This window comes from Spermophilus citellus, assembly GCF_964194105.1.
Source record: "Spermophilus citellus genome assembly, chromosome: 4".
In the NCBI taxonomy this organism is placed as follows: Eukaryota; Metazoa; Chordata; class Mammalia; order Rodentia; family Sciuridae; genus Spermophilus; species Spermophilus citellus.
The window spans coordinates 129,375,996-129,402,411 of NC_138185.1; the positions used below are offsets into that span (position 1 = coordinate 129,375,996).

General features: G+C 40.5%; 2 protein-coding genes across 9 annotated transcripts in view; one reads left to right on the forward strand and one right to left on the reverse strand.

The window, feature by feature from the left end:
- Nucleotides 1–3,684: 3,684 nt before the first annotated feature.
- LOC308647534 (uncharacterized protein) lies at nucleotides 3,685–25,459 on the reverse strand. The gene is made up of 2 exons (XM_081291715.1): nucleotides 22,974–25,459; nucleotides 3,685–3,920 (listed from the first exon to the last, which is right to left on the reverse strand). Exon 1 carries the CDS (start codon nucleotides 23,661–23,663, stop codon nucleotides 23,313–23,315), a length of 351 nt encoding a protein of 116 aa, XP_081147841.1. The 5' UTR covers nucleotides 23,664–25,459; the 3' UTR covers nucleotides 3,685–3,920; nucleotides 22,974–23,312.
- Nucleotides 23,054–26,416, forward strand: part of GABPB1 (GA binding protein transcription factor subunit beta 1) — a 62,227-nt gene continuing 58,864 nt past the window's right edge. For 7 of the 8 annotated variants that reach the window (XM_081291712.1, XM_081291713.1, XM_081291714.1 and 4 more), the window contains exon 1: nucleotides 23,054–23,189. The gene's annotated coding sequence lies outside the window, so the exon portion shown is untranslated. Of the gene's footprint in view, nucleotides 23,190–24,158; nucleotides 24,297–26,416 lie in introns of those variants that run through there. The other variant, XM_081291708.1, reaches the window with a different exon arrangement.

Below are 26,416 nucleotides of genomic sequence, written 5' to 3' on the forward strand. Positions count from 1 at the left end.
ACCACAAATAAATAAATAAATAAATAAATAAACCAAAGCCTGAATGTTTTCTTATATATTCAGATGCTAATTCACAATAAGGGGGCAGGGTGCTAGGGAAAAATAGAGGTACTTTGGATTAGGCAGAGGGGAGTGAAGGGAGGGCAGGGGATATGGGGGGAGAAAGGATAGTAGAATGAATTGGACATTATTACCCTATGTACATATATGATTACATAACTGGTGTGATCCTACATCATGTACAACCACAAGAATGAGAAGTTATACTGCATTTATGCATGATGTTCAAAATTCATTCTACTGTCATGTATAACTAATTAGAACAAATTTAAGAAAGAAAAATATATTTACAAATAAAAAAAGTAGTCAATAAACTAGGCTGAGTGGTGTGCACTTGTACTCCCCGCTACTCCTGAGGCTGAGGCAGGAGGATTGCCTGAACCTAGGAGTCTGAATAAGGCTTAGGCAACATTATGATTCTGTCTCTTGTTAAAAAAAAAAAAAAAAAAGCAGTAGACTGCTGCAGTCTGGCTGGGCACAAAATAACAGAGCCACCACACACCTTGTAGATTCAAACAGCAACTCTTTATTCCCGAACTCTCACAGGCGCTCTACCCACACTTCCAGTGAACACACTGCCTCTACCCGGCTCCGGGCACCAATTCTCTCAGAACCCCAGCGAGAACTCCAGGGGAACTCCAAAGAGTGGGTGCCTGAGGCAGCAGGATACGCCCTAAATCCTGGAGCCGCCCTATTCCCAGCAGGATCCACCCTAAACCTGGAGCTGCCCTATTCCCAGCAGGATCCACCCTAAACCTGGAGCTGCCCTATTCCCAGCAGGTTCCACCCTAAATCTGGAGCCACCCTAATCCCTGAGCAGGGTCACCTTTTTTTTTTTAATTTTTATTTATTTATTTTTTTAGAGAGAGAGAGAGAGAGAGAGTGAGTTTTTTAATATTTATTTTTTAGTATTCGGCAGACATAACATCTTTTTATGTGGTGCTGAGGATCCAACCCGGGCCAAACGCATGCCAGGCGAGCGCGCTACCACTTGAGCCACATCTCCAGCCCGAAGGTCACCTTTCAACCCCAAAATGCCATGCGTCATTCCTACTTGGCAATGGCTCTCAGCAGTAGACTTAAAAAAGACATACAAGCAGCCAACAGGTATATGGAAAAAGCACTCAAATTCACCATTCATCAGAGAAAGCAAATCCAAGCCTTAATTAAGATAGCACTTTATTCCCATTAGAATGTTATTAACAAAAGATAAGTATTAGGTGTGGACAAAATGGACCATTTGTATACTGATGGTAGGCATGTAAATTAGTATAGCCAGTTTGAAAAAGAAGTTCTTCAAAAAATTTAAATGTAAAACTATCATATGATCCAGCAGTCCTACTCCTGGATATGTATTCAAGGAAATCTGTATGTCAAAGAGACATCTGCAGCCTCATGTTCACTGCAGCACTATTCACAATTTCCAAGAAATGGAAACAACCAAGTGCTGATTAGTTGATGAATGGATATAGAAAATGTGGTATATGTATACCATGGAATAGTATTTAGTCATAAAAAGAATGAAACCATTATTTTCAACAATATGGATGGAACTGGATATTGTTATTAGGTGAAATAAGCCAGAAACACAAAGACAAGAACCACATGGTCTTTCTTATATATGGAATACAAAGAGTTTACGTCACAGAGGTATGGAGTAGAATGGTAGGTACTAGAGGCGGGGGAAAAGGAAGGGATGGAGGCATGGGGACAGTGTGATTAATGAATACTAAGTAATAATCAGATAGAAATAAGAAGTTGGTGTCTTATAGATGACTATTGATAATGATGATTTCAAACTCCTTCTACTACAAACTTGGGAGTGTCTTTGGGAAGGGAAAGGACAAAGCAAAGACTGAATGGCAGGGCTGGCTGCTCAGTGTTAGTTGGGGGAAGTTTCTTACTTGTACTTATCCCATCTCGTGAGCTATGCAGATGTGGATTCTAATTGAGGGGATATAAGTAGACAGGGACACAAATGGAGGCAAGTGTGTTGGAGTTGAGCTCTTAATATTCTGAAAGTGAGATGAGAAAGTATTACTTCAGTATCTTGAACAGTAACAGACACAAATCATGGAATAATGATCAAAAGAATTCTTGAAGAATCAAAAGTTAATGAGTTAGATCTAGAATTTTGTCATTCACTGTTCTATGGATTCCTTAAGGTATAGTCCAATTTTAATGCCTGCCTTCAGACTCTTACAAAAATCTTACAGTTCTACAGGCCAGGAAGTCCAAGATCAAGATGCCAGCCGGTTCATTTCCTGATAAATGCTTTTTTGAAGATGATTGCCTTGTCATGGAATCTTCATATGCCTTTGCCTCTATGATCTTGAGAAGAGAGAGATCTTTCTCTTCCCCTTCTTTTTTTAAAATATTTTTTTCACAATATCTTTATTGCTTTAACATGAAAGGAGTGGACAGAGAACTTCCACATTTTTCACATATGAATTTTATTCCATTTGTTGGGCCAGACTTTCACTTGCGAAAGGAAAACAGATTGGGGAAAAGGACAGTCAGCCATGACTGAGAAGCAGCATAATGTGGTAGAAATAAAACATGAATTTTTTGGGGAATCACATGGGTAAAATTCATAATTTTCTTATTTTCTACCTGCATAATATTTATCTAGGATCAACATTTTATTATTTGTGAAATGGGTAGTAACACTCACCTTGCAGAGATTTGAGATAACCTACAATGAAAGCACTTAGCAGCTGCTAAATAAATATATGGCAAATGAAGTTTAATGTGTACTAATGTTTATTTTTATTATTATTTTTTAATATTTATTTTTTAGTTTTCGGCGGACACAACATCTTTGTTTGTATGTGGTGCTGAGGATCGAACCTGGGCTGCACGCATGCCAGGCGAGCGTGCTACCACTTGAGCCACATCCCCAGCCCCTAATGTGTACTAATGTTTAGCATTTTAATTTTCATGCTTACTAAGACAAATAAATTGAAGATTCTTTAATACATTAACATTAGCAGTAACAGACCACACATAATAATGAAAGATGAGATGTGAAAGCCTAAGTGTAGTAATTAATTAAACACAATCATAACTTATATTAAAAATCATTATAGAAAATTTAAACATGTTTAAGTATAGAGACAAAAAGGAAATCTGTGCATCTATCTTCCAGTGTCTATAATTATCATCTGCTGACTACTTGTTTCTTTGATATTGTGAACTATTTACACCTTGCCCTGATTCTGAAATTTTGAAACAAATTCTAGGTACCAATATTTTCTCTTAAATTTTTCCATATCTTAAAAAATTAATCATAGCAAAACATCAGAGCTAAACATAATCAATAATTCCTTAGTATAATTAAATATCGATTACATGTTTAACACTACTTCCAGTCTATTAAGTGAATGAGTTTCCACCTGCAGTAACATACCTTTTATTTCAATTCAAAAACAAGAGAGGATCCCAAATTCCAAGCAATTCCCAATATACAAATTAAAATTTGGAAAAATTAAACAAATTGGAGGGTTTCCCAATAGTTACTTGACAAACCTAAAAGAAGTCACTGTTCCTAAACTGTAAAGGAATTACAGACTATGTTGATTGTACTTAATCTTAAGAACAAAACACGGCTTATAGTTATGATGATTCTTTTTTGAATGGATCTTTATTAATCTGTGCAAAACTTGAGATACATTGTTTTAGCTGGCTTGGGCTGACACAACAAAATACCATAGACTAAGTGGCTTAAATATCAGAAATCTTACAGTTCTACAGGCCAGGAAGTCCAAGATCAAGATGCCAGCCAGTTCATTTCCTGGTGAGGGCTTTTTTGAAGATGACTGCCTTCTCATTGAATCTTCATATGACTTTGCCTCTATGATCTAGAAGAGAGAGAGAGAGAGAGAGAGAGAGAGAGAGAGAGAGAGAGAGAGAGAGAGAGAGAGAGATATCTTTCTCTTCCCTTTATTTTTTTGAAAGATTTTTTTTTCACAATACCTTTATTCTCTTTATTTATTTTTATGTGGTGGAGAGGATCAAACCCACATGTGCTAGGCAGGTACTCTACTTCTGAGCTACAGCCCCAGCCCTCTCTTCCGCTTCTTTTTTTTTTTCTATTTTATTTTTTTATTGTTGGTCATTCAAAACATTACATAGTTCTTAATATATCATATTTCACAGTTTGATTCAAGTGGGTTATGAACTCCCATTTTTAACCCCGTATACAGATTGCTGTATCACATCAGTTACACTTCCATTGATTTACATATTACCATTCTAGTGTCTGATGTATTCTGCTGTCTATCCTATTCTCTACTATCCCCCCTCCCCTCCCCTCCCCACCCCTCCCCTTTTCTCTCTCTACCCCCTCTACTGTAAATCATTTCTTCCACTTGTATTATTCTTCTCTTACCCCTCATTTCCTCTTATATGTAATTTTGTAAAACCCTGAGGATCACCTTCCATTTCCATTCGATTTCCCTTCTCACTCCCTTTCCCTCCCACCTCTCATCCCTGTTTAATGTTAATCTTCTTCTCAAGCTCTTCGTCCCTACCCTGTCCTTGGTTACTCCCCTTATATCAAAGCAGTCATTTGGCATTTGTTTTTTAAGGATTGGCTAGCTTCACTTAGCATAATCTGCTCTAATGCCATCCATTTCCCTCCAAATTCTATGATTTTGTCATTTTTTAATGCAGAGTAATACTACATTGTGTATAAATGCCACATTTTTTTATCCATTCATCTATTGAAGGGCATCTAGGTTGGTTCCACAATCTTGCTATCGTGAATTGTGCTGCTATGAACATCGATGTAGCAGTGTCCCTGTAGCATGCTCTTATTAGGTCTTTAGGGAATAGACTGAGAAGGGGAATAGCTGGGTCAAATGGTGGTTCCATTCCCAGCTTTCCAAGAAATCTCCATACTGCTTTCCAAATTGGCTGCACCAATTTGCAGTCCCACCAACAATGAACAAGTGTACCCTTTTCCCAGCATCCTCTCCAGCACTTGTTGTTGTTGGACTTCATAATGGCTGCCAATCTGACTGGAGTGAGATGGTATCTTAGGGTGGTTTTGATTTGCATTTCTCTGACTGCTAGCGATGGTGAACATTTTTTCATGTACTTATTGATTGATTGTATGTCCTCCTCTGAGAAGTGTCTGTTCAGGTCCTTGGCCCATTTGTTGATTGGGTTATTTGTTATCTTATTGTCTAATTTTTTGAGTTCTTTGTATATTCTGGATATTAGGGCTCTATCTGAAGTGTGTGGAGTAAAGATTTGTTCCCAGGATGTAGGCTCCCTATTTACCTCTCTTATTGTTTCTTTTGCTGAGAAAAAACTTTTTAGTTTGAGTAAGTCCCATTTGTTGATTCTAGTTGTTAACTCTTGCGCTATGGGTGTCCTATTGAGGAACTTGGAGCCCGACCCCACAGTATGTAGATCATAGCCAACTTTTTCTTCTATCAGACGCCATGTCTCTGATTTAATATCAAGCTCCTTGATCCATTTCGAGTTAACTTTTGTGCATGGCGAGAGAAAGGGATTCAGTTTCATTTTGATGCAAATGGATTTCCAGTTTTCCCAGCACCATTTGTTGAAGATGCTATCCTTCCTCCATTGCATGCTTTTAGCCCCTTTATCAAATATAAGATAGTTGTAGTTTTGTGGATTGGTTACTGTGTCCTCTATTCTGTACCATTGGTCCACCCGCCTGTTTTGGTACCAGTACCATGCTGTTTTTGTTACTATTGCTCTGTACTATAGTTTGAAGTCTGGTATCGCTATACCGCCTGATTCACACTTCCTGCTTAGCATTGTTTTTGCTATTCTGGGTCTTTTATTATTCCATATGAATTTCATGATTGTTTTATCTATTTCTACAAGAAATGCTGTTGGGATTTTGATTGGCATAGCATTGAACTTATAGAGAACTTTTGGTATTATAGCCATTTTGATGATGTTAGTTCTGCCTATCCATGAACAGGGTATATTTTTCCATCTTCTAAGGTCTTCTTCTATATCTTTCTTTAGGGTTCTGTAGTTTTCATTATATAAATCTTTCACCTCTTTTGTTAGGTTGATTCCCAAGTATTTTATTTTTTGGGGGGATATTGTGAATGGAGTAGTTGTCCTCATTTCCGTTTCAGAGGATTTGTCGCTGATATACAGGAATGCATTTGATTTATATCCTGCCACTTTGCTGAATTCATTTATTAGCTCTAATAGTTTCTTTGTAGACCCTTTTGGGTCTGCTAGGTATAGAATCATGTCATCTGCAAATAGTGATAATTTAAGTTCTTCTTTTCCTATTTTTATGCTTTTAATTTCTTTCGTCTGTCTAATTGCTCTGGCCAGTGTTTTGAGGACTATGTTGAACAGAAGTGGTGAGAGAGGGCATCCCTGTCTTGTACCAGATCTTAGAGGGAATGCCTTCAATTTTTCTCCATTCAGAATGATGCTGGCCTGTGGCTTATCATAGATTGCTTTTACAATGTTGAGGTATGATCCTGTTATCCCTAATTTTTCTAGAGTTTTGAACATAAAGGGATGCTGTACTTTGTCGAATGCTTTTTCTGCATCTTTCGAGATGATCATATGGTTCTTATTTTTAAGTCTATTGATGTGGTGAATAACATTTATTGATTTCTGTATATTGAACCAGCCTTGAATCCCAGGGATGAATCCTACTTGATCATGGTGTATAATTTTTTTGATATGTTTTTGAATCTGATTCGCCAGAATTTTATTGAGGATTTTTGCATCTAGGTTCATTAGAGATATTGGTCTGTAGTTTTCTTTCTTTGAAGTGTCTTTGTCTGGTTTAGGAATCAGGGTGATGTTGGCCTCGTAGAAAGTATTTGGAAGTTCTCCCTCTTTTTCTATTTCCTGAAATAGCTTGAAAAGTATTGGTGTTAGTTCCTCTTTAAAGGTTTTGTAAAACTCTGCTGTATACCCATCCGGTCTTGGGCTTTTCTTAGTTGGTAGTCTTTTGATGGTTTCTTCTATTTCCTCTATTGTTATTGGTCTGTTTAGGTTGTCTATATCCTCCTGACTCAATCTGGGCAGATCATATGACTTAAGAAATTTATCGATGCCTTCACTATCTTCTATTTTATTGGAGTATAAGGATTCAAAATAATTTCTGATTATCTTCTGTATTTCTGAAGTGTCTGTTGTGATATTGCCTTTTTCATCCCGTATGCTAGTAATTTGAGTTCTCTCTCTTCTTCTCTTCATTAGCATGGCTAAGGGTCTGTCGATTTTATTTATTTTTTCAAAGAACCAACTTTTAGTTTTGTCAATTTTTTCAATTGTTGCTTTTGTTTCAATTTCATTAATTTCAGCTCTGATTTTAATTATTTCTTGCCTTCTACTTCTTTTGCTGTTGTTTTGCTCTTCTTTTTCTAGGATTTTGAGATGAAGTATGAGATCGTTTATTTGTTGGTTTTTAATTTTTTTAAGGAATGAACTCCAAGCAATGAATTTTCCTCTTAGAACTGCTTTCAATGTGTCCCATAGATTCCGATATGTTGTGTCTGTGTTTTCGTTTAACTCTAAGAAGTTTTTAATTTCCTCCTTGATGTCTTCTAAAACCCATTGATCATTCAGTAACCTATTGTTCATTCTCCAAGTGATGCATGATTTTTCCTTCCTTCTTTTATCATTGATTTTCAGTTTTATTCCATTATGATCAGTTAAGACGCATGGTATTATCTCTACTCCTTTATATTCAGTCTATGTATATCTTTTCCTATCAAATACGTCTCCTGTAGGCAGCATATTGTTGGGTCTTGTTTTGTGATCCATTCAACTAGCCTGTGTCTCTTAATTGGTGAGTTTAAGCCATTAACATTTAGGGTTATTATTGAGATATGGTTTGTTCTTCCAGCCATATTTGTTTATTAATGTTACTAAACCTGATTTGTTTTCCTCTTTGAGTTGCCCTGTGACATAATATATGATCTATTTTTGAGAAGGATCCATGTGCTGCTGAGAAAAAAGTGTAACTGCTTGATGTTGGGTGGTATATTCTATATATGTCAATTAAGTCTAGGTTGTTAATTGTGTTATTGAGTTCTATAGTTTCCTTATTTAACTTTTGTTTGGAAGATCTGTCCAGTGGTGAGAGAGGTGTGTTGAAGTCTCCCATGATTATTGTATGGTGGTCTATTAGACTCTTGAACTTGAGAAGAGTTTGCTTGACGAACATAGCTGCACCATTGTTTGGGGCATATATATTTATGATTGTTATGTCTTGTTGGTGTATGGTTCCCTTGAGCAGTATGCAGTGTCCCTCTTTATCCCTTTTGATTAACTTTGGCTTGAAATCTATTTTATTAGATATGAGTATGGACACTCCTGCTTGTTTCCGCAGTCCATATGAGTGGTATGATTTTTCCTAACCTTTCACCTTCAGTCTATGTATATCTTTTCCTATCAAATGCGTCTCCTGTAGGCAGCATATTGTTGGGTCTTGTTTTGTGATCCATTCAACTAGCCTGTGTCTCTTAATTGGTGAGTTTAAGCCATTAACATTTAGGGTTATTATTGAGATATGGTTTGTTCTTCCAGCCATATTTGTTTATTAATGTTACTAAACCTGATTTGTTTTCCTCTTTGATTACTTTCCCCCCTTTACTGTCCTACCTCCCACTGTTGGTTTTCATTGTTATTTTCCATTTCCTCTTCCTGTAATGTTTTGCCAAGGAGTTTTTGAAGAGATGGTTTTCTAGCTGCAAATTCTTTTAACTTTTGTTTATTGTGGAAGGTTTTAATTTCATCTTCCATCCTGAAGCTTAATTTCGCCGGATACATGATTCTTGGTTGGAACCGATTTTCTTTCAGTGTTTGAAATATGTTATTCCAGGATCTTCTAGCTTTCAGAGTCTGTGTTGAGAGATCAGCTGTTATCCTGATTGGTTTACCCCTAAATGTAATCTGCTTCCTTTCTCTTGTAGCTTTTAAAATTCTCTCCTTATTCTGTATGTTGGGCATCTTCATTATAATGTGTCTAGGTGTGGATCTCTTATGATTTTGCACATTCGGCGTCCTGTAGGCTTCTAGGATTTGGGATTCTGTCTCATTCTTCAAGTCTGGGAAGTTTTCTTGTATTATTTCATTGAATAGATTGTTTATTCCTTTGGTTTGGAGCTCTGTGCCTTCCAGTATCCCAAGGACTCTTAAGTTTGGTCTTTTAATGTTATCCCATATTTCTTGGATGTTCTGCTCATGGTTTCTTAGCAGTCTTACTGAGCTGTCTATGTTCTTTTCAAGTTGAAATACTTTGTCTTCATTGTCTGATGTTCTATCTTCTAAGTGATCTACTCTGCTGGTAGTATTCTCAATTGAGTTTTTAAGTTGGTTTATTGCTTCCTGCATTTCTAGGATTTCTATTGTTTGTTTTTTATTACCTCTATCTCCCTGTGTAATTGATCTTTTACTTCCTGGATTTGTTTATGTAGTTCCTTGTCAAAGTGATCTTTCATTGTCTGATTTTGCTGTCTCATGTCTTCCTTGAGACTCCAGATCATCTGAAACATGTATATCCTGAACTCTTTATCTGACATTCCATCTGTTGCAGCTATTACCTCTTCTAAAGTTGAGTTGACCTGCATTGCTTGTGGTCCTTTCTTTCCTTGTCTTTTCATACTGCTCGCATTTCTTTCTGCTTGGTGAAACTGTTGTGTTTTTGAAATTTTCCCCCATTTATTTATATTGCTCTTGTATAGTTGGAAAATCTTTCTTGCAGGGTGGGTAGTGGCTATGCTCCTCCTCTAATTAGGGTGATCTGTCTACCACGCTGGTCGGTCGCAGGTCTGCTCACCCTGCGGGCGCGGGTGGCAGCTCTGCTCTGCCCGCACTCCAATTGTGGTGACGTAACTACCACGCCCTCTGGTCGTTGGTCCTGATCCGGATGTGGGCGGCGGCTCTGCTCAGCCCCTACTCCAATTGGTGTGACGTGTCTACCACGCTGGCAGGCCTCTAGGCCTGTTCCGCTGGTGGGTCGCAGGTCTGCCTACCTTGCGGGCTCGGGCGGCAGCTCTGCTCAGCCCCCACTCCTAATGGGGGTACCTGACTGCCTCTCCAACGGGTCGCTGGGCCTTTTCCGGACACGGGCGGCGGCTCTGCTCCACCCCCACTCCAACCAGTGTGACGTGACTGCCTCGGTGCTACGTGTCCACCACGCTGGCAGGCTACCTGGCCTATCCTGCCAGTGGGTCGCAGGTCTGCCTACCTTGCAGGCTCAGACGGCGGCTCTGCACAGCCCCTACTCCAAATGGGGTGACTTGGCTACTGCGCCGTCGGGTCGCTGGTCCTGTTCTAGGCGTGGGCGGCTACTCTCTTCGGCCCCAGCTGCAGTTGGGGTGTCGTGATACCACGCCGGCGGGTCACTTGGCCTGCTCTGGGCGCAGGCAGCAGCTCCACTCTGCCCCCCTGGCCCCCACAGCACCCAGTAGGACCCGGACCGAGAAGCAGTCACCGCAGGTTCCCCAACCCTGGGCCAAAGCAGCTTCGGGAGCAGAACCCGGCCTCTCCGATCCCGGCTCACGCTCTGCTAGGAGCAGGCTCCAAGGAGCGACCCCCGCGGGTTCCCCTGCCCCAGGCCAAAGCAGCTCCGGGAGCCAGAGCCCGGCCGCTCCAAGCTCTCCGAGCTCGGTGCACGCTCCGCTGGGAGCAGGCTCAAAGACGCAGTCCCCGCGGGCTCCCCAGCCCCGGGCCAAAACTGTTCCGGGAGTCAGAACCCAGCCGCCCCGAGCTCAGCGCACGCTCCACTTGGAGCTGGCCTCAACACGCAGTCTCCGCAGGTTCCCCAGCCCTGGGCCAAAGCAGCCCCGGGAACCAGAATCCGGCCGCTCAGAGCCCGGCGCACGCCTTGCCAGGAGCGAGCCCCTAGGAGTATTCTCCACTGGTTCTCCAGCCCTGAGCCTGAGCGATCTGTCTGCGAGACGCAGGCAAATACCAGCCTGAAATCACCTGTTCCGTAGCTGAATGAGCTGAGATCAGTAGAAAACAGGGATGATTACATCAGCTCTCCAAGATGGCGGCTGCTGTCCTCCTCCGTGGTCCGACCGGTGTCGAGAACCGAACTGGACCGCTTCTCTCCTCTGTCTCAAAGCCGGAACTCAGCACTAAGCACGACCATTGCACCACTGGCAGGAGCCCCCAGAATCCGCATCACTGCACCCCCACTCCGGCACCTCGCCGCTTCCCAGCGCAGACTCCAGCTGCGGGGCTATCCACCGATCAGGGAATGCAACCCTCCGTGCGGAGAAATCGCCCGCGTCCGAGCCCCCGCAGCTGAACCTCGCGCGATAGAAATCCGTCCACTAGATTCTGGAGCACCTCAATTTCACTGGAAATTCCCAACAAGATAGCCTTCAGCTGTTTCACCTCGTCTTTCTCCCGCACAGTGACGCGGCGCACTGGGGTGATGCACTCCCTTCGCCGCCATCTTCTCTCTTCCCCTTCTTATAAGGCCTCTTATCAGATCATGAGTACCTTATCTCAGGACCTAATCTAATCCTAATTAATTCCCAAAGGCATCATCTCCAAACACCATCACATTAGGGGTTAGGACTTCGACATATGAATTTTGGAACTGCACGAATATTCAGTTCATAGCATATTGAGTTTACTGTAAACTGAGCAGGAGCAAAGACATCCAAATAGCTGGGAAAAAAAAGTAAGCATATAGTAGGCTGGGGGGTGTAGCTTAGTGGTAGAGTGCTTGCCTACCATGTGTGAGGCACTGGGTTTGAGGTTCAGAACTAAATAAAAATAAATAAAATAAAGGTATTGTGTCCATCCACAGCTATTTTTTTAAAAGTGAGTATATTAAGGACATGCAAATAGGTGCACATTTCTAGTAATTCAGCCACAGTTTGATCTATGACCTTGATAATGCACCTGAGGCTGAAGCTGAACCAAGTTAGATTAGTGAATGATGCTGCTTTCTGACTGAGAGATGACTGGGTGTCGAGGGAGAAAAGCAAGTAATGGAAAGGGTCAGCAGGATATTTTTTTTAAATGAGTAAATGAATGAAACAGAAGTCAGCTTATCATTTCAGATAGCTACAATGACATTCTTTTGATACCATGCCCTTGATTGTATACTGGTTTACAGTTATTTAGCAGTTATCTCAATAGGTATCATGGTATTTGTAAAATCAAAGTAGTTTTAACTAATTTCAACTGAAACAGATATAACACTTAATTGTTCTTTTATTTATTTTTTTTGCAGAAAATATTTCAAAATATGTTAACACTTACAAACAGTTAAAAGTTCAAAATGCCTGTTTTAGTGGCTCCAAGCTTGTAGTCAATCCTAGCTGCCCAGGAGGCTGAGGCAGAAGGATGGCAAATTTGAGGCCAGTTCAGCAACCTAGTGAGACCCTGTCTCAAAATAAAAAATCAATAAAAAGGGCTAGGGATGTAGCTCAGTGGTACAGTGCCCCTAGGCTCAATTTCCAATATTAAAGAAAGGGGGAAAAAAAGTCCAAAAACATGGATTTTTTTTTTTTTGTGTGTGTGTGTGTGTGTGCACCTAGGGGTGCTTAACCACTGAGCCACATATGCAACTTTTTTTATTTTTTATTTTGCGAGTGGGTCTTCCTAAATTTCTTTGAACCTTGCTAAATGGCTGAGGCTGGCTTTGAACTTGCAGTTCTCCTGCCTCAGGCTTCTGAGTTTCTGGGATTACAAGCGTGTGCCACTGTAACCAGAAAAAACTTTGGAAATTAATGGTTTTAAAAGCCTGAAGTGTTCTTTCTAAAGATAGCCTTATGACTTTCAAGAGGTATTCAACTGCATACATTTGTAAAGATCAGGCACTATGTGTCAACACAGTTGTCCAGAGAGTGACAATTACTTGAAAATGGAAAAATAATAAGTAATTAGGGGTATAGCTCAGTGGTAGAGCATGTGTTTAGTATGTGTAAGGCCCTGGAGTTGATACCTAGCACCCAAAGCAAAATGAAACAAAACAATATCCTAGTATTTGTATTCTTACCTTCTACAAACACTTTCTAGGCACTTTATATGAGCCAATTTGTTTAGTTCAAATATATAGATATAGATGTATGCTGAGCACAGTGGCATACACCTGTAATCCCAGTGAGTTGGGAGACTGAGGTAGAAGGAGCACAAATTTGAGGCCAGCCTCAACTTGGTGAGGTCCTAAGCAACTTAGTGAGACCCTGTTTCAAAATAAAAAATAAAAAGGGTTGAGGATGTAGCTCAGTAATAAAGTACCCCTGGGTTCAATTTCCAGTACCATGAATAAAACAAAACAACAAACAACAACAATAATAAAAAAAAAACAGTGGGGGGTAGAGCACCCCTGGGTAGGAGCAAAGTGGGTAAATTATATCAAATACCATCAGATGGGCTCCAAAGACTAAGACGCTCTATAAACCCATGACTTATGAAATGGATCTTAAAAGTCTGGCAAGCCAGGCATGGCGGTGCGTGCCTGTAATCCCAGTAGCTCAAGAGGCTGAGGCAGGAGGATTGTGAGTTTAAAGACAGCCTCAGCAAAAGTGAGGCACTAAGCAACTCAGTGAGACCCTGTCTCTAAATAAAATAAAAAAATAGAGCTGGGTTGGGGATGTGGCTCAGTGTTTGGGTGCCCCTGAGTTAATCCCTGATAACCTTCCCCCCACCAAAAAAAATTCTGGCAAGCTGAAAAACTAGCAAGTGTGACACAACTAAGCCTTTTCCTCACCCAGAGTTACTTTTGCTCCAAGTAAACAGTAATCATTTCTGGAAAACTTTCTTCACACCCTGATGTAATTTCCACTGTAGGTAGAATCAACAGCCCTATATAGATACTTTCTCCCTCCCTGTGCTGCCTCAGCACCAAAACAAACTTAATCAAAACTCACTTTTAACTCCCATCATATTAGGGGAATTTTTCATGAAATTAGTAATTTCCTGCCACTTACCATATTTGCAATTCAAATGAAAGCTGAAGGATCTTTTCATTTTTTAAATATTGGGGATTGAATACAGGGAGGGGGGCTCTACAACTAAGCTATATCCCCACCCCTTTTTATTTTTTGACAATCTTAGTAGCTGCCAAGGCCTCCAACTTGTGATCCTCTTATCTCAAATCTCCCAAGTAACTGGAATCATGGGCATGTGTCACTGTGCCCAGCTTGAAGAATCTTTTTAGATCCTGTTAAACTTGCAAATTTGCCAAGAAAAAAAAAAAAAGGTAGGTGGAGCTATTTGTAGTTATTTTTGGCCCCTTTCCAGGTTTGGTGGCCGTTTTGATTGCATAAGCAATCATGTTTTTACCAGTTATGGGTGTGTCACTGCAGGAGTAGTAGCAAAGAATTTCTATATCCTGATCAAATTTTGTTAACTGAATCCCATTTCCCTTAATTTAAACAAATTATTTTGTTATTAATCTTAAAAACGTTAAGTAGGACTTGAAATATTTTGCCCTTCAAAAGCTAGTAGGTAAAAAAATCTGAAAATATGATAACTTTCTAGTCCATGAGCAATGCTGTGGAGGAATATTAGGTATATGGAAGGCAAACTAAAAATACATTTGTGTCATTTTTGCAGAGCAATTTTACCTATGGAAACTGAGATCCAACAAATCTAAATATGTAAGAAAAGAGGATGTGAATACAAGGATGTTCTTGTATTCACTAATTAGAATACAAGATTAGAAAGTAGTTAAATAATCTGCAGGGGTAAGAAAAAGAAGTCATCTTCTATACATTGATAGGGAAATGTCCAGGTACCTTAAGTGTACAGTGCAGAAGTATGTACGATAACCTCCCTTTTGTATAAGAAATGGGAAAAATAAGAATATTTATTCTCATATGTAGAGTCATGAGGAAAAAGTAGGTTACCTAGTGGGTGGGAACAGGATGGACAGAAGACAGTGATGATTATTTAAAAAATTTCTGGACCTGTGAATGTATTATCTATTCAAATATTTTTTTAAAATTATCTAGCTCTAATTAACCAAAAATTATATGGGATAGTTACCTCAATGCTACCTTAATTCATGGTGCAAAAATACAAAATTGAAGTGTCTAATTCCTGGAAATCAAAGTTTCCAGATGCCTCTAGGGAAAATTTCAGTGACTTACTATGGGTCTTCTTTAGAACTCAGAGAGGTGGACAGAGAACAGACAGAAGACCTTTGCTCCTATAAACAATTTTAAGTGCTTTGAGGGGCTGGAGATAAAGCTCAGTGGTGGAACACATGTCTAACATGTGTGACCTTGGGTTCAAGCCCAGGCACTGCATACATACAATAAACAAACAAAGTAGTTCAGAAGCCTGTCTGCCTCCAAACCATGCATTATTCATCAGTAAAACTATAGGAAGGAACTAGTAATTGCATTATGGGGAAACATTCTTCTTTCAATTTTCCTTAATGTTACAATGCTATTTTTATAGTAAAGAAATGGTTTTAATAAACCTAGAAGGGAAAATTCTTTCTCATAGATTATAGATTACCCTAAAATTTGAGACATTAGTGCTTTCTTTCTCTCTCTCTCTCTTTTTAATAAAGTTCTTTTAAAGTGATTTAAAAGACACTGTAGGTATTTTTAGGTGGGGTCTCTCTCACTATGTTGCCCAAGCTAGTCTTGAGCAATCCTTCTGCCTTATCCTCCCCAGAAACTGGGACTAACAGGCATGTGCTATTGTGCCTGGCTTGATATTGCTGCTTTTTAGAAGGTATGTGTTCATCATCACCAGAAATTACCTCATACCACTTTTTAAAGATCTTGACTAGCAAAACCATCTTCACCTTTTCCTGTAGAATTTCAGGTGACTAAAACTGCACTGTATACACAGTGAACAAAGTTATGTAACATTCCAGAGTTTCCCAAAGAGAAAGACCCATACCACTGGTGACATTCAAAATGGTTCTAGGCAGTACATGGACAAAGCAGTAAATAGCACTGAATCAGAGAAAGTTTCTCCTCTTTCAGTCTTTGGATTCAAAGCACTTGGTTGGCAAGAGCATCTAGCTAGAAATTAGTAACTGGCTTTGTTTTATATGTACTAATTTTTACAATCACTATCTTCGATTTTTTTTTCATATCACCAGAAGTTTAGAACACAAATGTGTCTGGATTACTCACACTCAAAGAAGCTTAACAGATGGGAGAAGAGTACAGGTACTGCTGACTATATTCCAGTGTCTCCTTAAGTCACAGATCACAAAAATCCAATGGTCTTTTCTCAGGGCTTATCTTTCCTGCACTCAAATTCTCTCCATGGTCTTTTGTAACAGACACTTGGTTCTCCAGGAATGATGTGGTGAACAGTATAAACTGGAGTCACAAGCTGGTTTTAAATGCTCCTTAATTGTCTTGCTGAGTTTACAAAGTAAGACTACCAAAAGAGGCTAAAATTGGCTACCTTGGAATCTGAAAGGAATAAATGAGAAAACAAATGCAGACTGTCTAGTACTCCATTTAGCAGATGCTCAATAAATCATTCCCCCCCCCTTTCTTCATTTTCCTTCTTTGTTCTTCAATACCTGTTCTATATTCTTTCATTCACTCTCATAGCTTTAATTATTATCCTTCTATGGATAACTTCTAATTTTCTATCACCAATTCTGACCTTTCCCCTGAGTATCAAACGTTGGCTTCTGTGTCTGTTTAATAATTCCTCTTTGGCATTCCAGCATCATCTTAAACTCAACACATATAAAATAGAGTTTGTTATCTTTCTCCAAATTTGGTCCTCATCCTCTTGGTTTTCTCACTTAATTCATGCCATTAAATTACTATTATCTCTATCACTTAGGCTTAAAGTCTCAATTATCTTTTACTCCTTTCCCATTACATCGAATAAAACATCAATATAATTTTTACATGGGGGCTGGGGATGTGGCTCAGAGGCACAGCACTTCCAGTCATGCATGAGGCCCTGGCTTAGATCCACAGTATCACAATAAATAAATAAATAAATAAAAATTACATTACATTTTAATAGCTTGCAAAGGGTTATAAATGGCAATAAAATGTTAGTTTTTATCCTCCTATCAAGCCCACAGAGATGAGAAAAATGAAATTAAGAGAAGTTAGGAGACATACCCAGGTCATGTTTCAAAAGTGGCTAGAGCCTTGTCTAAAAACCCACTGCTCCTCTTTCCAACTGTTATGCTCTTTTTTTTTGATTTTTTAAAATTCTGCAACTTTACTGATTTCATTTATTGTTTCTAACAGCTTTTTTGACTGTTATGCTCTTTCACTTTGCCATACTGCTTCAAGTTTTGCAGTATCTTTTGATTCTCCTTCCTACTGCCATCCCCCAAATTCAGGTCTACCTTATCTTTCACAATAATGGTAATGCATTTATAGAAAAATTGGTTCATCGAGGGAATAGCCGGTAGCATGTATCCAGCATTGCTGAGGAGATTTTTTTTTCCTTATTAGAAAAAAACTTCATCAAAATATGGGGGGGGGTTACTGGGGATTGAACTCAGGGGCTCTCAACCACTGAGCCATATCCCCACCCTATTTTGTATTTTATTTAGAGACAGGGTCTCACTGAGTTGCTTGCACCTCACTGTTGCTGAGGCTGGCTTTAAACTCGTAATCCTCTGCCTCAGTCTCCGGAGCCTCTGGGATTACAGGTGTGCACTGCTGTGCCCAGCTCATCAAAACTTTTTAATCATGAAATACAGAATATACCAAAAGGCACCTTTCCCAACTTTATGGCTCAATAAGTGAGTGACCTGCCCCTCACCAACCCCATACAAGTCAAGAAACAGAACAGGGCCCCAAACCCTGGAAGCATACCTTTATTTCCTCCCAAGTACTATCCCCCAGTTAATTCTTTCTTTTCTCTGTAACTTTATTTCCTAAGTCTAGTTTGGTTTTGCCTGTTGTTTGAACTTTGAATTTTCCAAAGTGGTCATAACAAATCCATTCCTATTAATAACATATGCTTCAGTTGCTAACTCTTGATCAACATTTGGTACTTTCTGGTTAATTTTAACAGCTTTTTTTGGGTGTGTCACAGTGGCTCATTGGGGCTTTATGGCATTTCTCTAAGGATTAAGATAGTTGAGTACCTTTAAATGTTTAAAAAACATATAATTACCTTCTTTTGTGAAATGACTGTTAAGGCTCTTACCCAGTTTTCTATTGGGTTGAAATTTGTTATTTAACTGTGGTCTATAAATTATAGATAGAAGCAAAGCTGATGTATTTCCACTGAATGCATTTGCCCAGTGCTGTCAGAATACCACTAACTCACCTTATTCTGGCACCAAATTCACTAATAAACCTTCTGGGAGTTATGTAACCAACTTCATGCATTCTCTTTAAAACAATGTTTCAAGTCTTTGTGCCAAGGAACTCCTTAGACATTACACATTAGTGGCACACACACACACTAGGAATATTGCTTTGGAAAGAGACCTGTTCTAGGATCCTGTTGTTAATCAAGTTTCTGTTGCTATAACAAAATACCTGAGAAAAATAACCTGCCATTTCAGGTTTTAGTCCACAGATGCTTTGTCCCACTGCTGTGGGTCTGTGGTAAGGCAGAATGCCCTGGTGAGGGGGGCATGGAAGAGCAAAGCTGCTCACTTCATGGTAGCCAGGAAGCAGAGAAAGAGGAAGGGGCTGAGGACAAGATAACAGTCCCCAAGGACACATCCCCAGGGACCCACTCCAAGTATTTTAACCTCTTACAGTTTCTACCACTTCCCAAGAGTCCATTCAGCTACGAATTCCTCAATGGATTGATTGTTCAAAGACCTTATGATCCAACCACTTCCCCAAAGGCTCACCTCTTAACTGTGGGGATCAAGTCTTCCAAAATATGAGCCTTGGGAAATATTCCAGATACAAACTATAACACTTGCTCCTAACATTTATGAGCTTGGTGACTTTAGGCAAGTTGCTTAATCCATTTTAGCCTTAGTTTCCTCACAGGAAAAATGGGGTAATAATATTTTATAGAATTATTTAAGGATTAGATGAGACAATATATGTAACAGACTATGCAAAATGGCTGGCACAAAAAAGGCATTAATAAATGGTAGCTATTATAGATTTGGTTATCTCCATAGTAAAAAAGAGGCATTTAGATTTAGATAAATCTTCTAGGAATTTGGTTCTTTTGACCCCTTTATCTGAACACCTTTAGAACAGTGTTTCAAATTTTCACTTTTTGTGAAGGTTGACATTGGCCCATGGGCCAAATTTTTGGTTATACTAGTCTAGAGCACAATAAAAATAAAAGTTTCTAATCTGCTAGCCTGAAGTCAAAGCAACTGAAAGGTTGCTCTTGGTCCTGAGTCACCAGATGGCCATCTAGTGGTTGCTTTCTAGCCTTAAATACCACATTTTTAGTTCCTTGCTCAAAAAATAGACACTGTTCACCTTATTTCTAGGATAAAATCTGAGTCCTTTAGCTAGTCATCTAAGGCCTTCCATCATGGTCCCAAATAACTTTTTAAAAAAGACTTTCTGCTATTCTCTGTTCTACTAGACTGCATTGATTAGTATAGTAGCGACTAGCTGTTCTTGAAATTTAGCTAATTTAGGAACTGAATTTTTTATTCCTAAAGTTAAAATAAAATTTAAAAACTGATATGATTCAAATACCACAAAACTTCATTATGGTTGAAACCAGTTGGATATGTTAATTTTGAACTGTAAATTTTGTAAAATCAAATATTGATATACTTTGTTATAAGATTCCAAACTCTTAGTAACAAGAAAAGCATGTAAAATGTTTAAAAATATTTAATAATTTTTAAAAATATTTTTTAGTTTTAGGTGGACACAATATCTTTATTTTTATGTAGTGCTGAGAATCGAACCCAGTGCCTCATGCATGCTAGGCAAGCGCGCTACCACTTGAGCCACATCCTCAGTCCCCCAAAATATTTAATAATTTATATATTGATCACAAATGAAATACTGAAACAAACTAGGTTAAATAAGACTTTTTAAAACTAGAATTTCACATTCCTTTTTACTTTTTTAATGAGGCTAATATAAAATTATGATATTTTTATTGGCCAGTGCTAGCATAGACAACAATGCCCCAGACCTAGGTATCACTATTGATTTCTTATTCTCTCACTCTTCACCTCAGGTTAAATCCTCAAACTATATCTGTGATACATCCGTTTTCTCCATCTCTTGTTACTATCCTAGTACATGCTTCTCTATTCTTAAAACCCTTCAATGGCTTGATCTTACAAAAGTTGCAGACTTGTCTCTTACCATCTCTTTAATTTTTTTCTGCCACCTTTGCTGCTCCCTAAACATAACTCCTTCTTACCTTAGGGCTTTTGCCCTGTTATTCCCTCTGTCCCAATTTCTTTCCCATTAGGTCTGAGCTCACAGAATAACTTCTCAATGAGGCATTTCTGATCAAGGACCAAAATTTTGTTCTTTCACTCAGAGAAATATTTTATCCAATTATGCATTCATTTTTCTCATTAACTTATTATGGGATGTCTTTCCTTGTTTCTATTTTATAGTCCCCCCACCCGCCCAACACACACACTGGAAATAGGAAGAGGAATGATGTTTGTCTTACTGCTGCTTTACCTACGTAGAGTGTAGAACAGTGCCAGGCAGAGGGTGGGGGTGCCTTTCCAACAACTGTTGAATGAGTACCTAATTGCTGACTGGGCTTATCTATCTGGTTGGCTCACAGGCACTTCAAATACTTCATGATCAAAATAGAACCTTTGTCCTTCCCTAACATATTCCTCTTCCCTTCTTATCTCAGTGAAGATATTACCATCTTCCTAGGTGCTTCACTGCCAAACTTGAGAGTCACCTTTAACATTCTACCTCTTAAGTCATTCCCTTATGGAGTCAACCAAATCTCTAAGCTCTCCATAACCACTTTGATCATGTCCTTCACTCCTGTTTGCCATTCTCTCTCCAATTCATCATTCTCTTGGATTTTTATTCAAACTGTTTTTCTTGTCTTGAACTTTGTATGCTAGTCATCCACAAATTAAATCACATGAATGTTCCTATTACAGATCATTCAACATTTCCCTCCTGCTCTTAAAAGCTAATTTCTGCACATGGCATTCAAGGTCTTCATTAGATCTCTACAGGAACACTTTAGATACTACTGAAACAGCATTGTCTTCTTTATCCCTCTAACTCCTTGGTATTTTGTTTTCTAAACTCTGTCTAGGAGGCCTTCCTCAATTCCCTTACTGAAGCTCATAGCTTCTCCAGTGCTATTCAATTCCTCCCTTTCAGGTTAGAAAAGGGCTCCTCCTCTTTGTAATTCTAGTATTCCGCAATTTCCCCTCATCATACTACTGCTGATGCCTATTTACCGGTTTCATTTTACAGCAGAAGATCAATGGGGGCAAAGATTCTGTAGCATTACTGAATGTTTACTCAAACTCTGTTACAGAAAAGCATGACATTGAGGCTTGGGACGTGGCTCAATGGTGGAGTGCTGGCCTAGCACGTGTGAGACCCTGGGTTCGATCCTTAGCACCACATAAAAATAAATAAAAATAAAATGATGGGGCCGGGGATGTGGCTCAAGCGGTAGCCGCTTGCCTGGCATGCCTGCCGCCGGGGGTTGGATCCTCAGCACCACATACAAACAAAGATGTTGTGTCTGCCGATAACTAAAAAAAAAAATTAAAAAATTCTCTCTCTCTCTCTTTAAAATGAAAGATATTGTGTCCATCTACAACTAAAAAATTAAAAAGTATGACATCAAAATCTTTACGTTCTATCAATAAAAATATTAAATAAAAACAAATGAAGACTGTGGCTCCTATACGGCTCTGCTTCCAATTTAGGAATACTGAGTTATACCAAGACTATGAATCTTTATTGCATCACTATTACAAAGGGTAAGTGAAGATAAATTACTTATTTGAGGCCACATAAAAACAGTGGGAAATATGAATTCCGTTTAAACTTGTCAGTTCTGGACTAAACTTCGCGTTGTCTGAGATATTCCCAACTCCTAGATACAAGGATGCCAAAGTTTCGCTCTTTGTAGGTTGGGAAAGTGATCCCCGAGCTTCCCTGTTAAAAAAAAACATCAGTATGTTGAGTTACTTCGGAAATCTCATAAACATTTAAGACTTTTCCTTTGCAAATCGCCATCTCCGAGTAAACTTGCTTTTAAAATAAAACGCAAAAAAGCTTTATGTTGCAGGCACAGAAAAAAGTGATCTCTACCTCTGTGACAGGTGACAAGTAATCCAAGGGAATTCAGTGAGCAAATTATTGTAGTCTACAAAGTATGATGCACCATTAGAACGCTTTTTTCAAAAAAGGTTACAGAAACACGTACATCCTCGTCATAAACCTGACTGTTCAGTTTATGCGAAGTGGAAACAGTCTTCGTTCCTCCCCTGGAACTTCAACAGCGACTCCCGTCCCAGTCTACCTAGTTCAGTCTAGGGCCACTTTAAGGTAAATCCTAGCCTCCTGGCTGCCCTTCCGTCTCCCAGAATTCTGCTAGGCGGTCCAATTGGCAAGCTTAAATCTCAAGGATCCCGCAGTACACGCCTTTCAACGGTCATGTCGGAGACATACTAGCGTTAGCACACGCCAGCTTGTTTCCAAACTCCTACCCATCTCGGAAAGAGGCGGCGCGGCGCGGTGCGGCCCGGCTGCTATTCCGCGCACATGGCCCGCCGCAGCTCCCACCCCCGCTGCCGCGCAGGCGCCGGGCGAGCCGGGACTTGCGGTCGCCGACAGCGGATCATTCCGCCGCCTTCTTTGTGTAGCTGAACGCTAGAAATGGCATATTTTCCTTCCTTCTGTTAAAAAACAAAAAAATCAAACCCTCTTGTCCCTTCCTCCCACCGGAATGGGGTTAGGGAGTGGATGGGAGCGGGATCTGCACACAAAGGCAGGGGCGAAAAAGCCTCAAGCGAAGGGCTGACGAGGGCCGGGTCCGGGAGGGATGCTGGGAGCTTGACTCACTCGCACACCATGTGTCCCTCCGCGCGCAGCACGGGGGACTTTTCGGTGGGGATTTTGGGCGCCGACCAGACGCGGCATTTTCGGAAAATAGCGCCCTGTGCAGCTGAAGCGCTTAGTGTGTAGCGGGGCCGCGTCAGCCCAGCCGGGTACGAGGCGCCTCGGGTCCCCGCACCACCTCCTGCTGCTCCCCCGTCGCCTCTCCCGAAGCTTTTCCAGGTCAGTGCGGGTCTGTGTAGGGCCCTGTTACCACCGGATGTGGAAGTTGATCTCTTCGCTGGTAAAAAATAATTCCACTTCCCCCGGAACCCAGATCATCCCCGCGATTTCCTGTTTATTGCATTAAGGCGCCGGGTTTCCGGGGCTCCCGGACCCGCTTATTCCGCGGGGGTCGACGGGGTCGGCCTGGGCGCCCGCGCCGCCGCCGCGCTTTGTCTGCCGGGCACCCCGCTTCTGGGAGGGGCGGGCAGACATGGTGGCGGCCGCCGCCCCCTCCTCGGCCCTGGCATGCCGCGGCCTCCCCTGCGCTTCCCGCCGAGCCGCTGCTGAGCGGCGGCCCCGGGGCGGCGATGGGGTCGTGCCGGGGCAGCGGGGACTCTGTGGGCGCTGGGAGGCGGGCAGTGGGCGGAAGAGGGAAGGAGGCAGGCGCGGCCCGGCCTCGGCGCCCGCCGCCCCCGGCCCCGCCAGCCCCATTGTCTCTGCGGCCTGAAGGTCCCGCCGGCCTCTACTGCGCGGGAAGGGCCGACTGGCCCTGTCGCGCTGTGCTGTGGAGCCCGCGGAGCTGGAAGGCTGTCGGATCGCAGTGGGAGCGGCGGGATTGGACAGGGTTAACGGGAGAGCTCAGCTGGTGCCGGGCAGGGCCGCCACGGCTACTGCCTCGGCCTCGGGGACTCGAGTCCTGAGGGGACGAAGCCTGTGGTTCTGAATGTTCGGGACTTCTGCCCCAGAGACTTCGCCGCTGGGACTTATGAGAACAGATTCGGGACAGATATTGAGAATTTTGCCAGGTCATCTCTGCCTGGGCACAGTTAATCGGTGTGATATTTAGTGAGTTTCGTTGAAGCTGTCCAACTGTGTTGAATCAGCGTGCCTAGTCTCAAGGGTGCTTCGTGAAAACTGAAACCAAAGGAATGATTCTGGCCTGCTTTGTGTGTTTTCCCACTTTAAGCTTGTTTTCAGTACACAAATTTTTGATTCAAAGCTGATTGGACTGTGGCGAGCAGAGATCTGTTCAAAGGAGGGCAGAGAGCACAGTACTTCTGAAGGGGGCTTGATAATGTGGAATTATTTTCTCTCTCCGGTCACTGGGTTGCTGGTTGAATTCAGGCAAGTGTTACTTTCTGAAGTATAATTTTAATCTGCAAACAAGTTTCATGTAGTCGGTGGATGATCCTTGTAGATTACCATCCCGGGATTAAAAACTCACTCTTAATTTATCATGCAGAAGTTGGTGCTCAGAAATTCTTTTTTGCTCGTGTTTTAAATCATGTAAAAACCCACCCAGCTTGGTTTAAATTTCTTCTGCCATATTTTGACACTTCCACTTTCAGGCTCAGACTTTTAATTTAAGGAAACTGAAGACGGCTGTATCTTGTTTTTGTAAAAAAAAAAAAAAATTTTTTTTTTTTTAAAAAAACCAAACAAACTGACTCCAGGTTAACACAGTGACATATTAGGCAAACATGACATTGTTTTGTATTTCTGCAAATCTTTTTAATGCTTGATTAATGGAACACGGCTGGTTGTGGTATCGTACCATGTAACATCTGGAAAACTCCACTTCTGTCTCCCTCCTTTTTTAACACAGAAGTGTGTCATTCCTGTCTGTTTTCACTGTGTAAGTCATATAAGGATACTATCCAATACATATTTTAAAAATCAGGATAATAAGGATGATTCTTGTACTTTTTTCTTGGGGTCTAACTTTTTAAGAAGTTGAGATTTAGGGGTGGGGCTTTATAGTCATGGGTAGGGGATTTACCTAGTATGCTCCAGGACCTGGGTTCATTCTCCAGTCCCAGAAAAAATCAATTGGGCTTTTGGTGCATAAACAACATAATAGTTAAAGATTATGTAACCTGCATATGCTCCTGGAGATTCATTTTTTTTCTCTTTTTGTTATATTCCTACATACACACAGTGAAACAGTGTAATTTGATCAATTTCATTCCCCAGTATCCCCTCTTTCCCTCTCCCTATCCCTGATCCCCTTCTTTCTATTCTATTGGTCTCCCTTCTTCTTTTTTAATTTGTCCTAATTAGTTATACATGATAATAGAATGCATTTTGACACAAGTGGAACACATCTTCTCATTCCCCTGGTTGTACATGGTGCACACCAGTAGTGGAATCATACATGTATATAGTGTAATAATGTCAGTCTCATTCTCCTTACCATCCCCACATCATCACTGAAGATTCATTCTGAGTGATTAAACTTTGTCTTTAATTCCAATATGTTTCTTTAGTTTTGTACATAAATAAAACATGAATTCCACATTAGATGTACTTGTGAAAATCTGTGTGTAATTGTAATCTGAGTATAGGACACTTTCAAAGCACTGCGGGAGCTCCAGATTTAAAAGAGTAAAACCTTCATTCAATCTGTGTAATGTGTCTATACACATCTAGAGTTTTCTGTCTGAATCTTTAGAAGCTTTTCTGTCTGGACAGTTATAGTGCAGTGTGTAAAACTTTTAAGATCACATTTTGTTTTAATGGTTTGGAAAGGAAACTAAATTTGTTTCCAGTTGTTTCTGTGAACTCTACTCTGAATCTGTCAGTCTGTACTGTTCCATCAACAGGAAGCATCTGGTGGTTCTTCATGTAATTGTTAAAAAATGTCAGGTGTATTTTTAATAGTTTGCTGTTCCTATGAAAGTAGGTTGAATCTTGGTTAATTTTACTTGATTTTAGTTTTTTTTTTCCTCCAATATTAAAAATAAAAGTCTTTATAGTAGGCTACATCTCCTACAGAATAGACCCCCCCCCCCCAAGTATCTTGTAAACAGGTAAAGCAAACATGTTATTAGGAATTCAGAAATTTCATATGAAAAAAAATTTTTTTCTGTACTGGGGATTGAACCCAGGGTGCTTAACTACTGAGCCACATCCCCAACCCCCCACCCTTTTAAAAGTATTTTATTTTGACTGGTTTGGGGTCTTGTTTTCCTTGGGGCTCTGCTAAGTTGCTGAGGCTGGCATTGAACTTGTGATTCTCCTGCCTTAGCCTCCTGAGACTCTGGGATTACAGGTGCCCATAACCTTCCTGGGCTTTTTGTATTAAATTTCAAATCACATTCAGTTTTGAGGGTACATGAGGCCCTGTACCAAGAATGGATGAACTCACTGTTGTGCTCCCTCTCTTTCCTCTCACTTTGCAAACATTAAAAAACAAACCCAGCTGGTGGGGATGTAGCTCCCTGATAGAATACTTCCCTGGCAAG

What these genes read in the sequence shown, in the direction of transcription:
- LOC308647534 (XM_081291715.1), bottom strand. Translation starts at nt 23,663, where the DNA reads ATGGGGCTGGCGGGGCCGGGGGCGGCGGGCGCCGAGGCCGGGCCGCGC.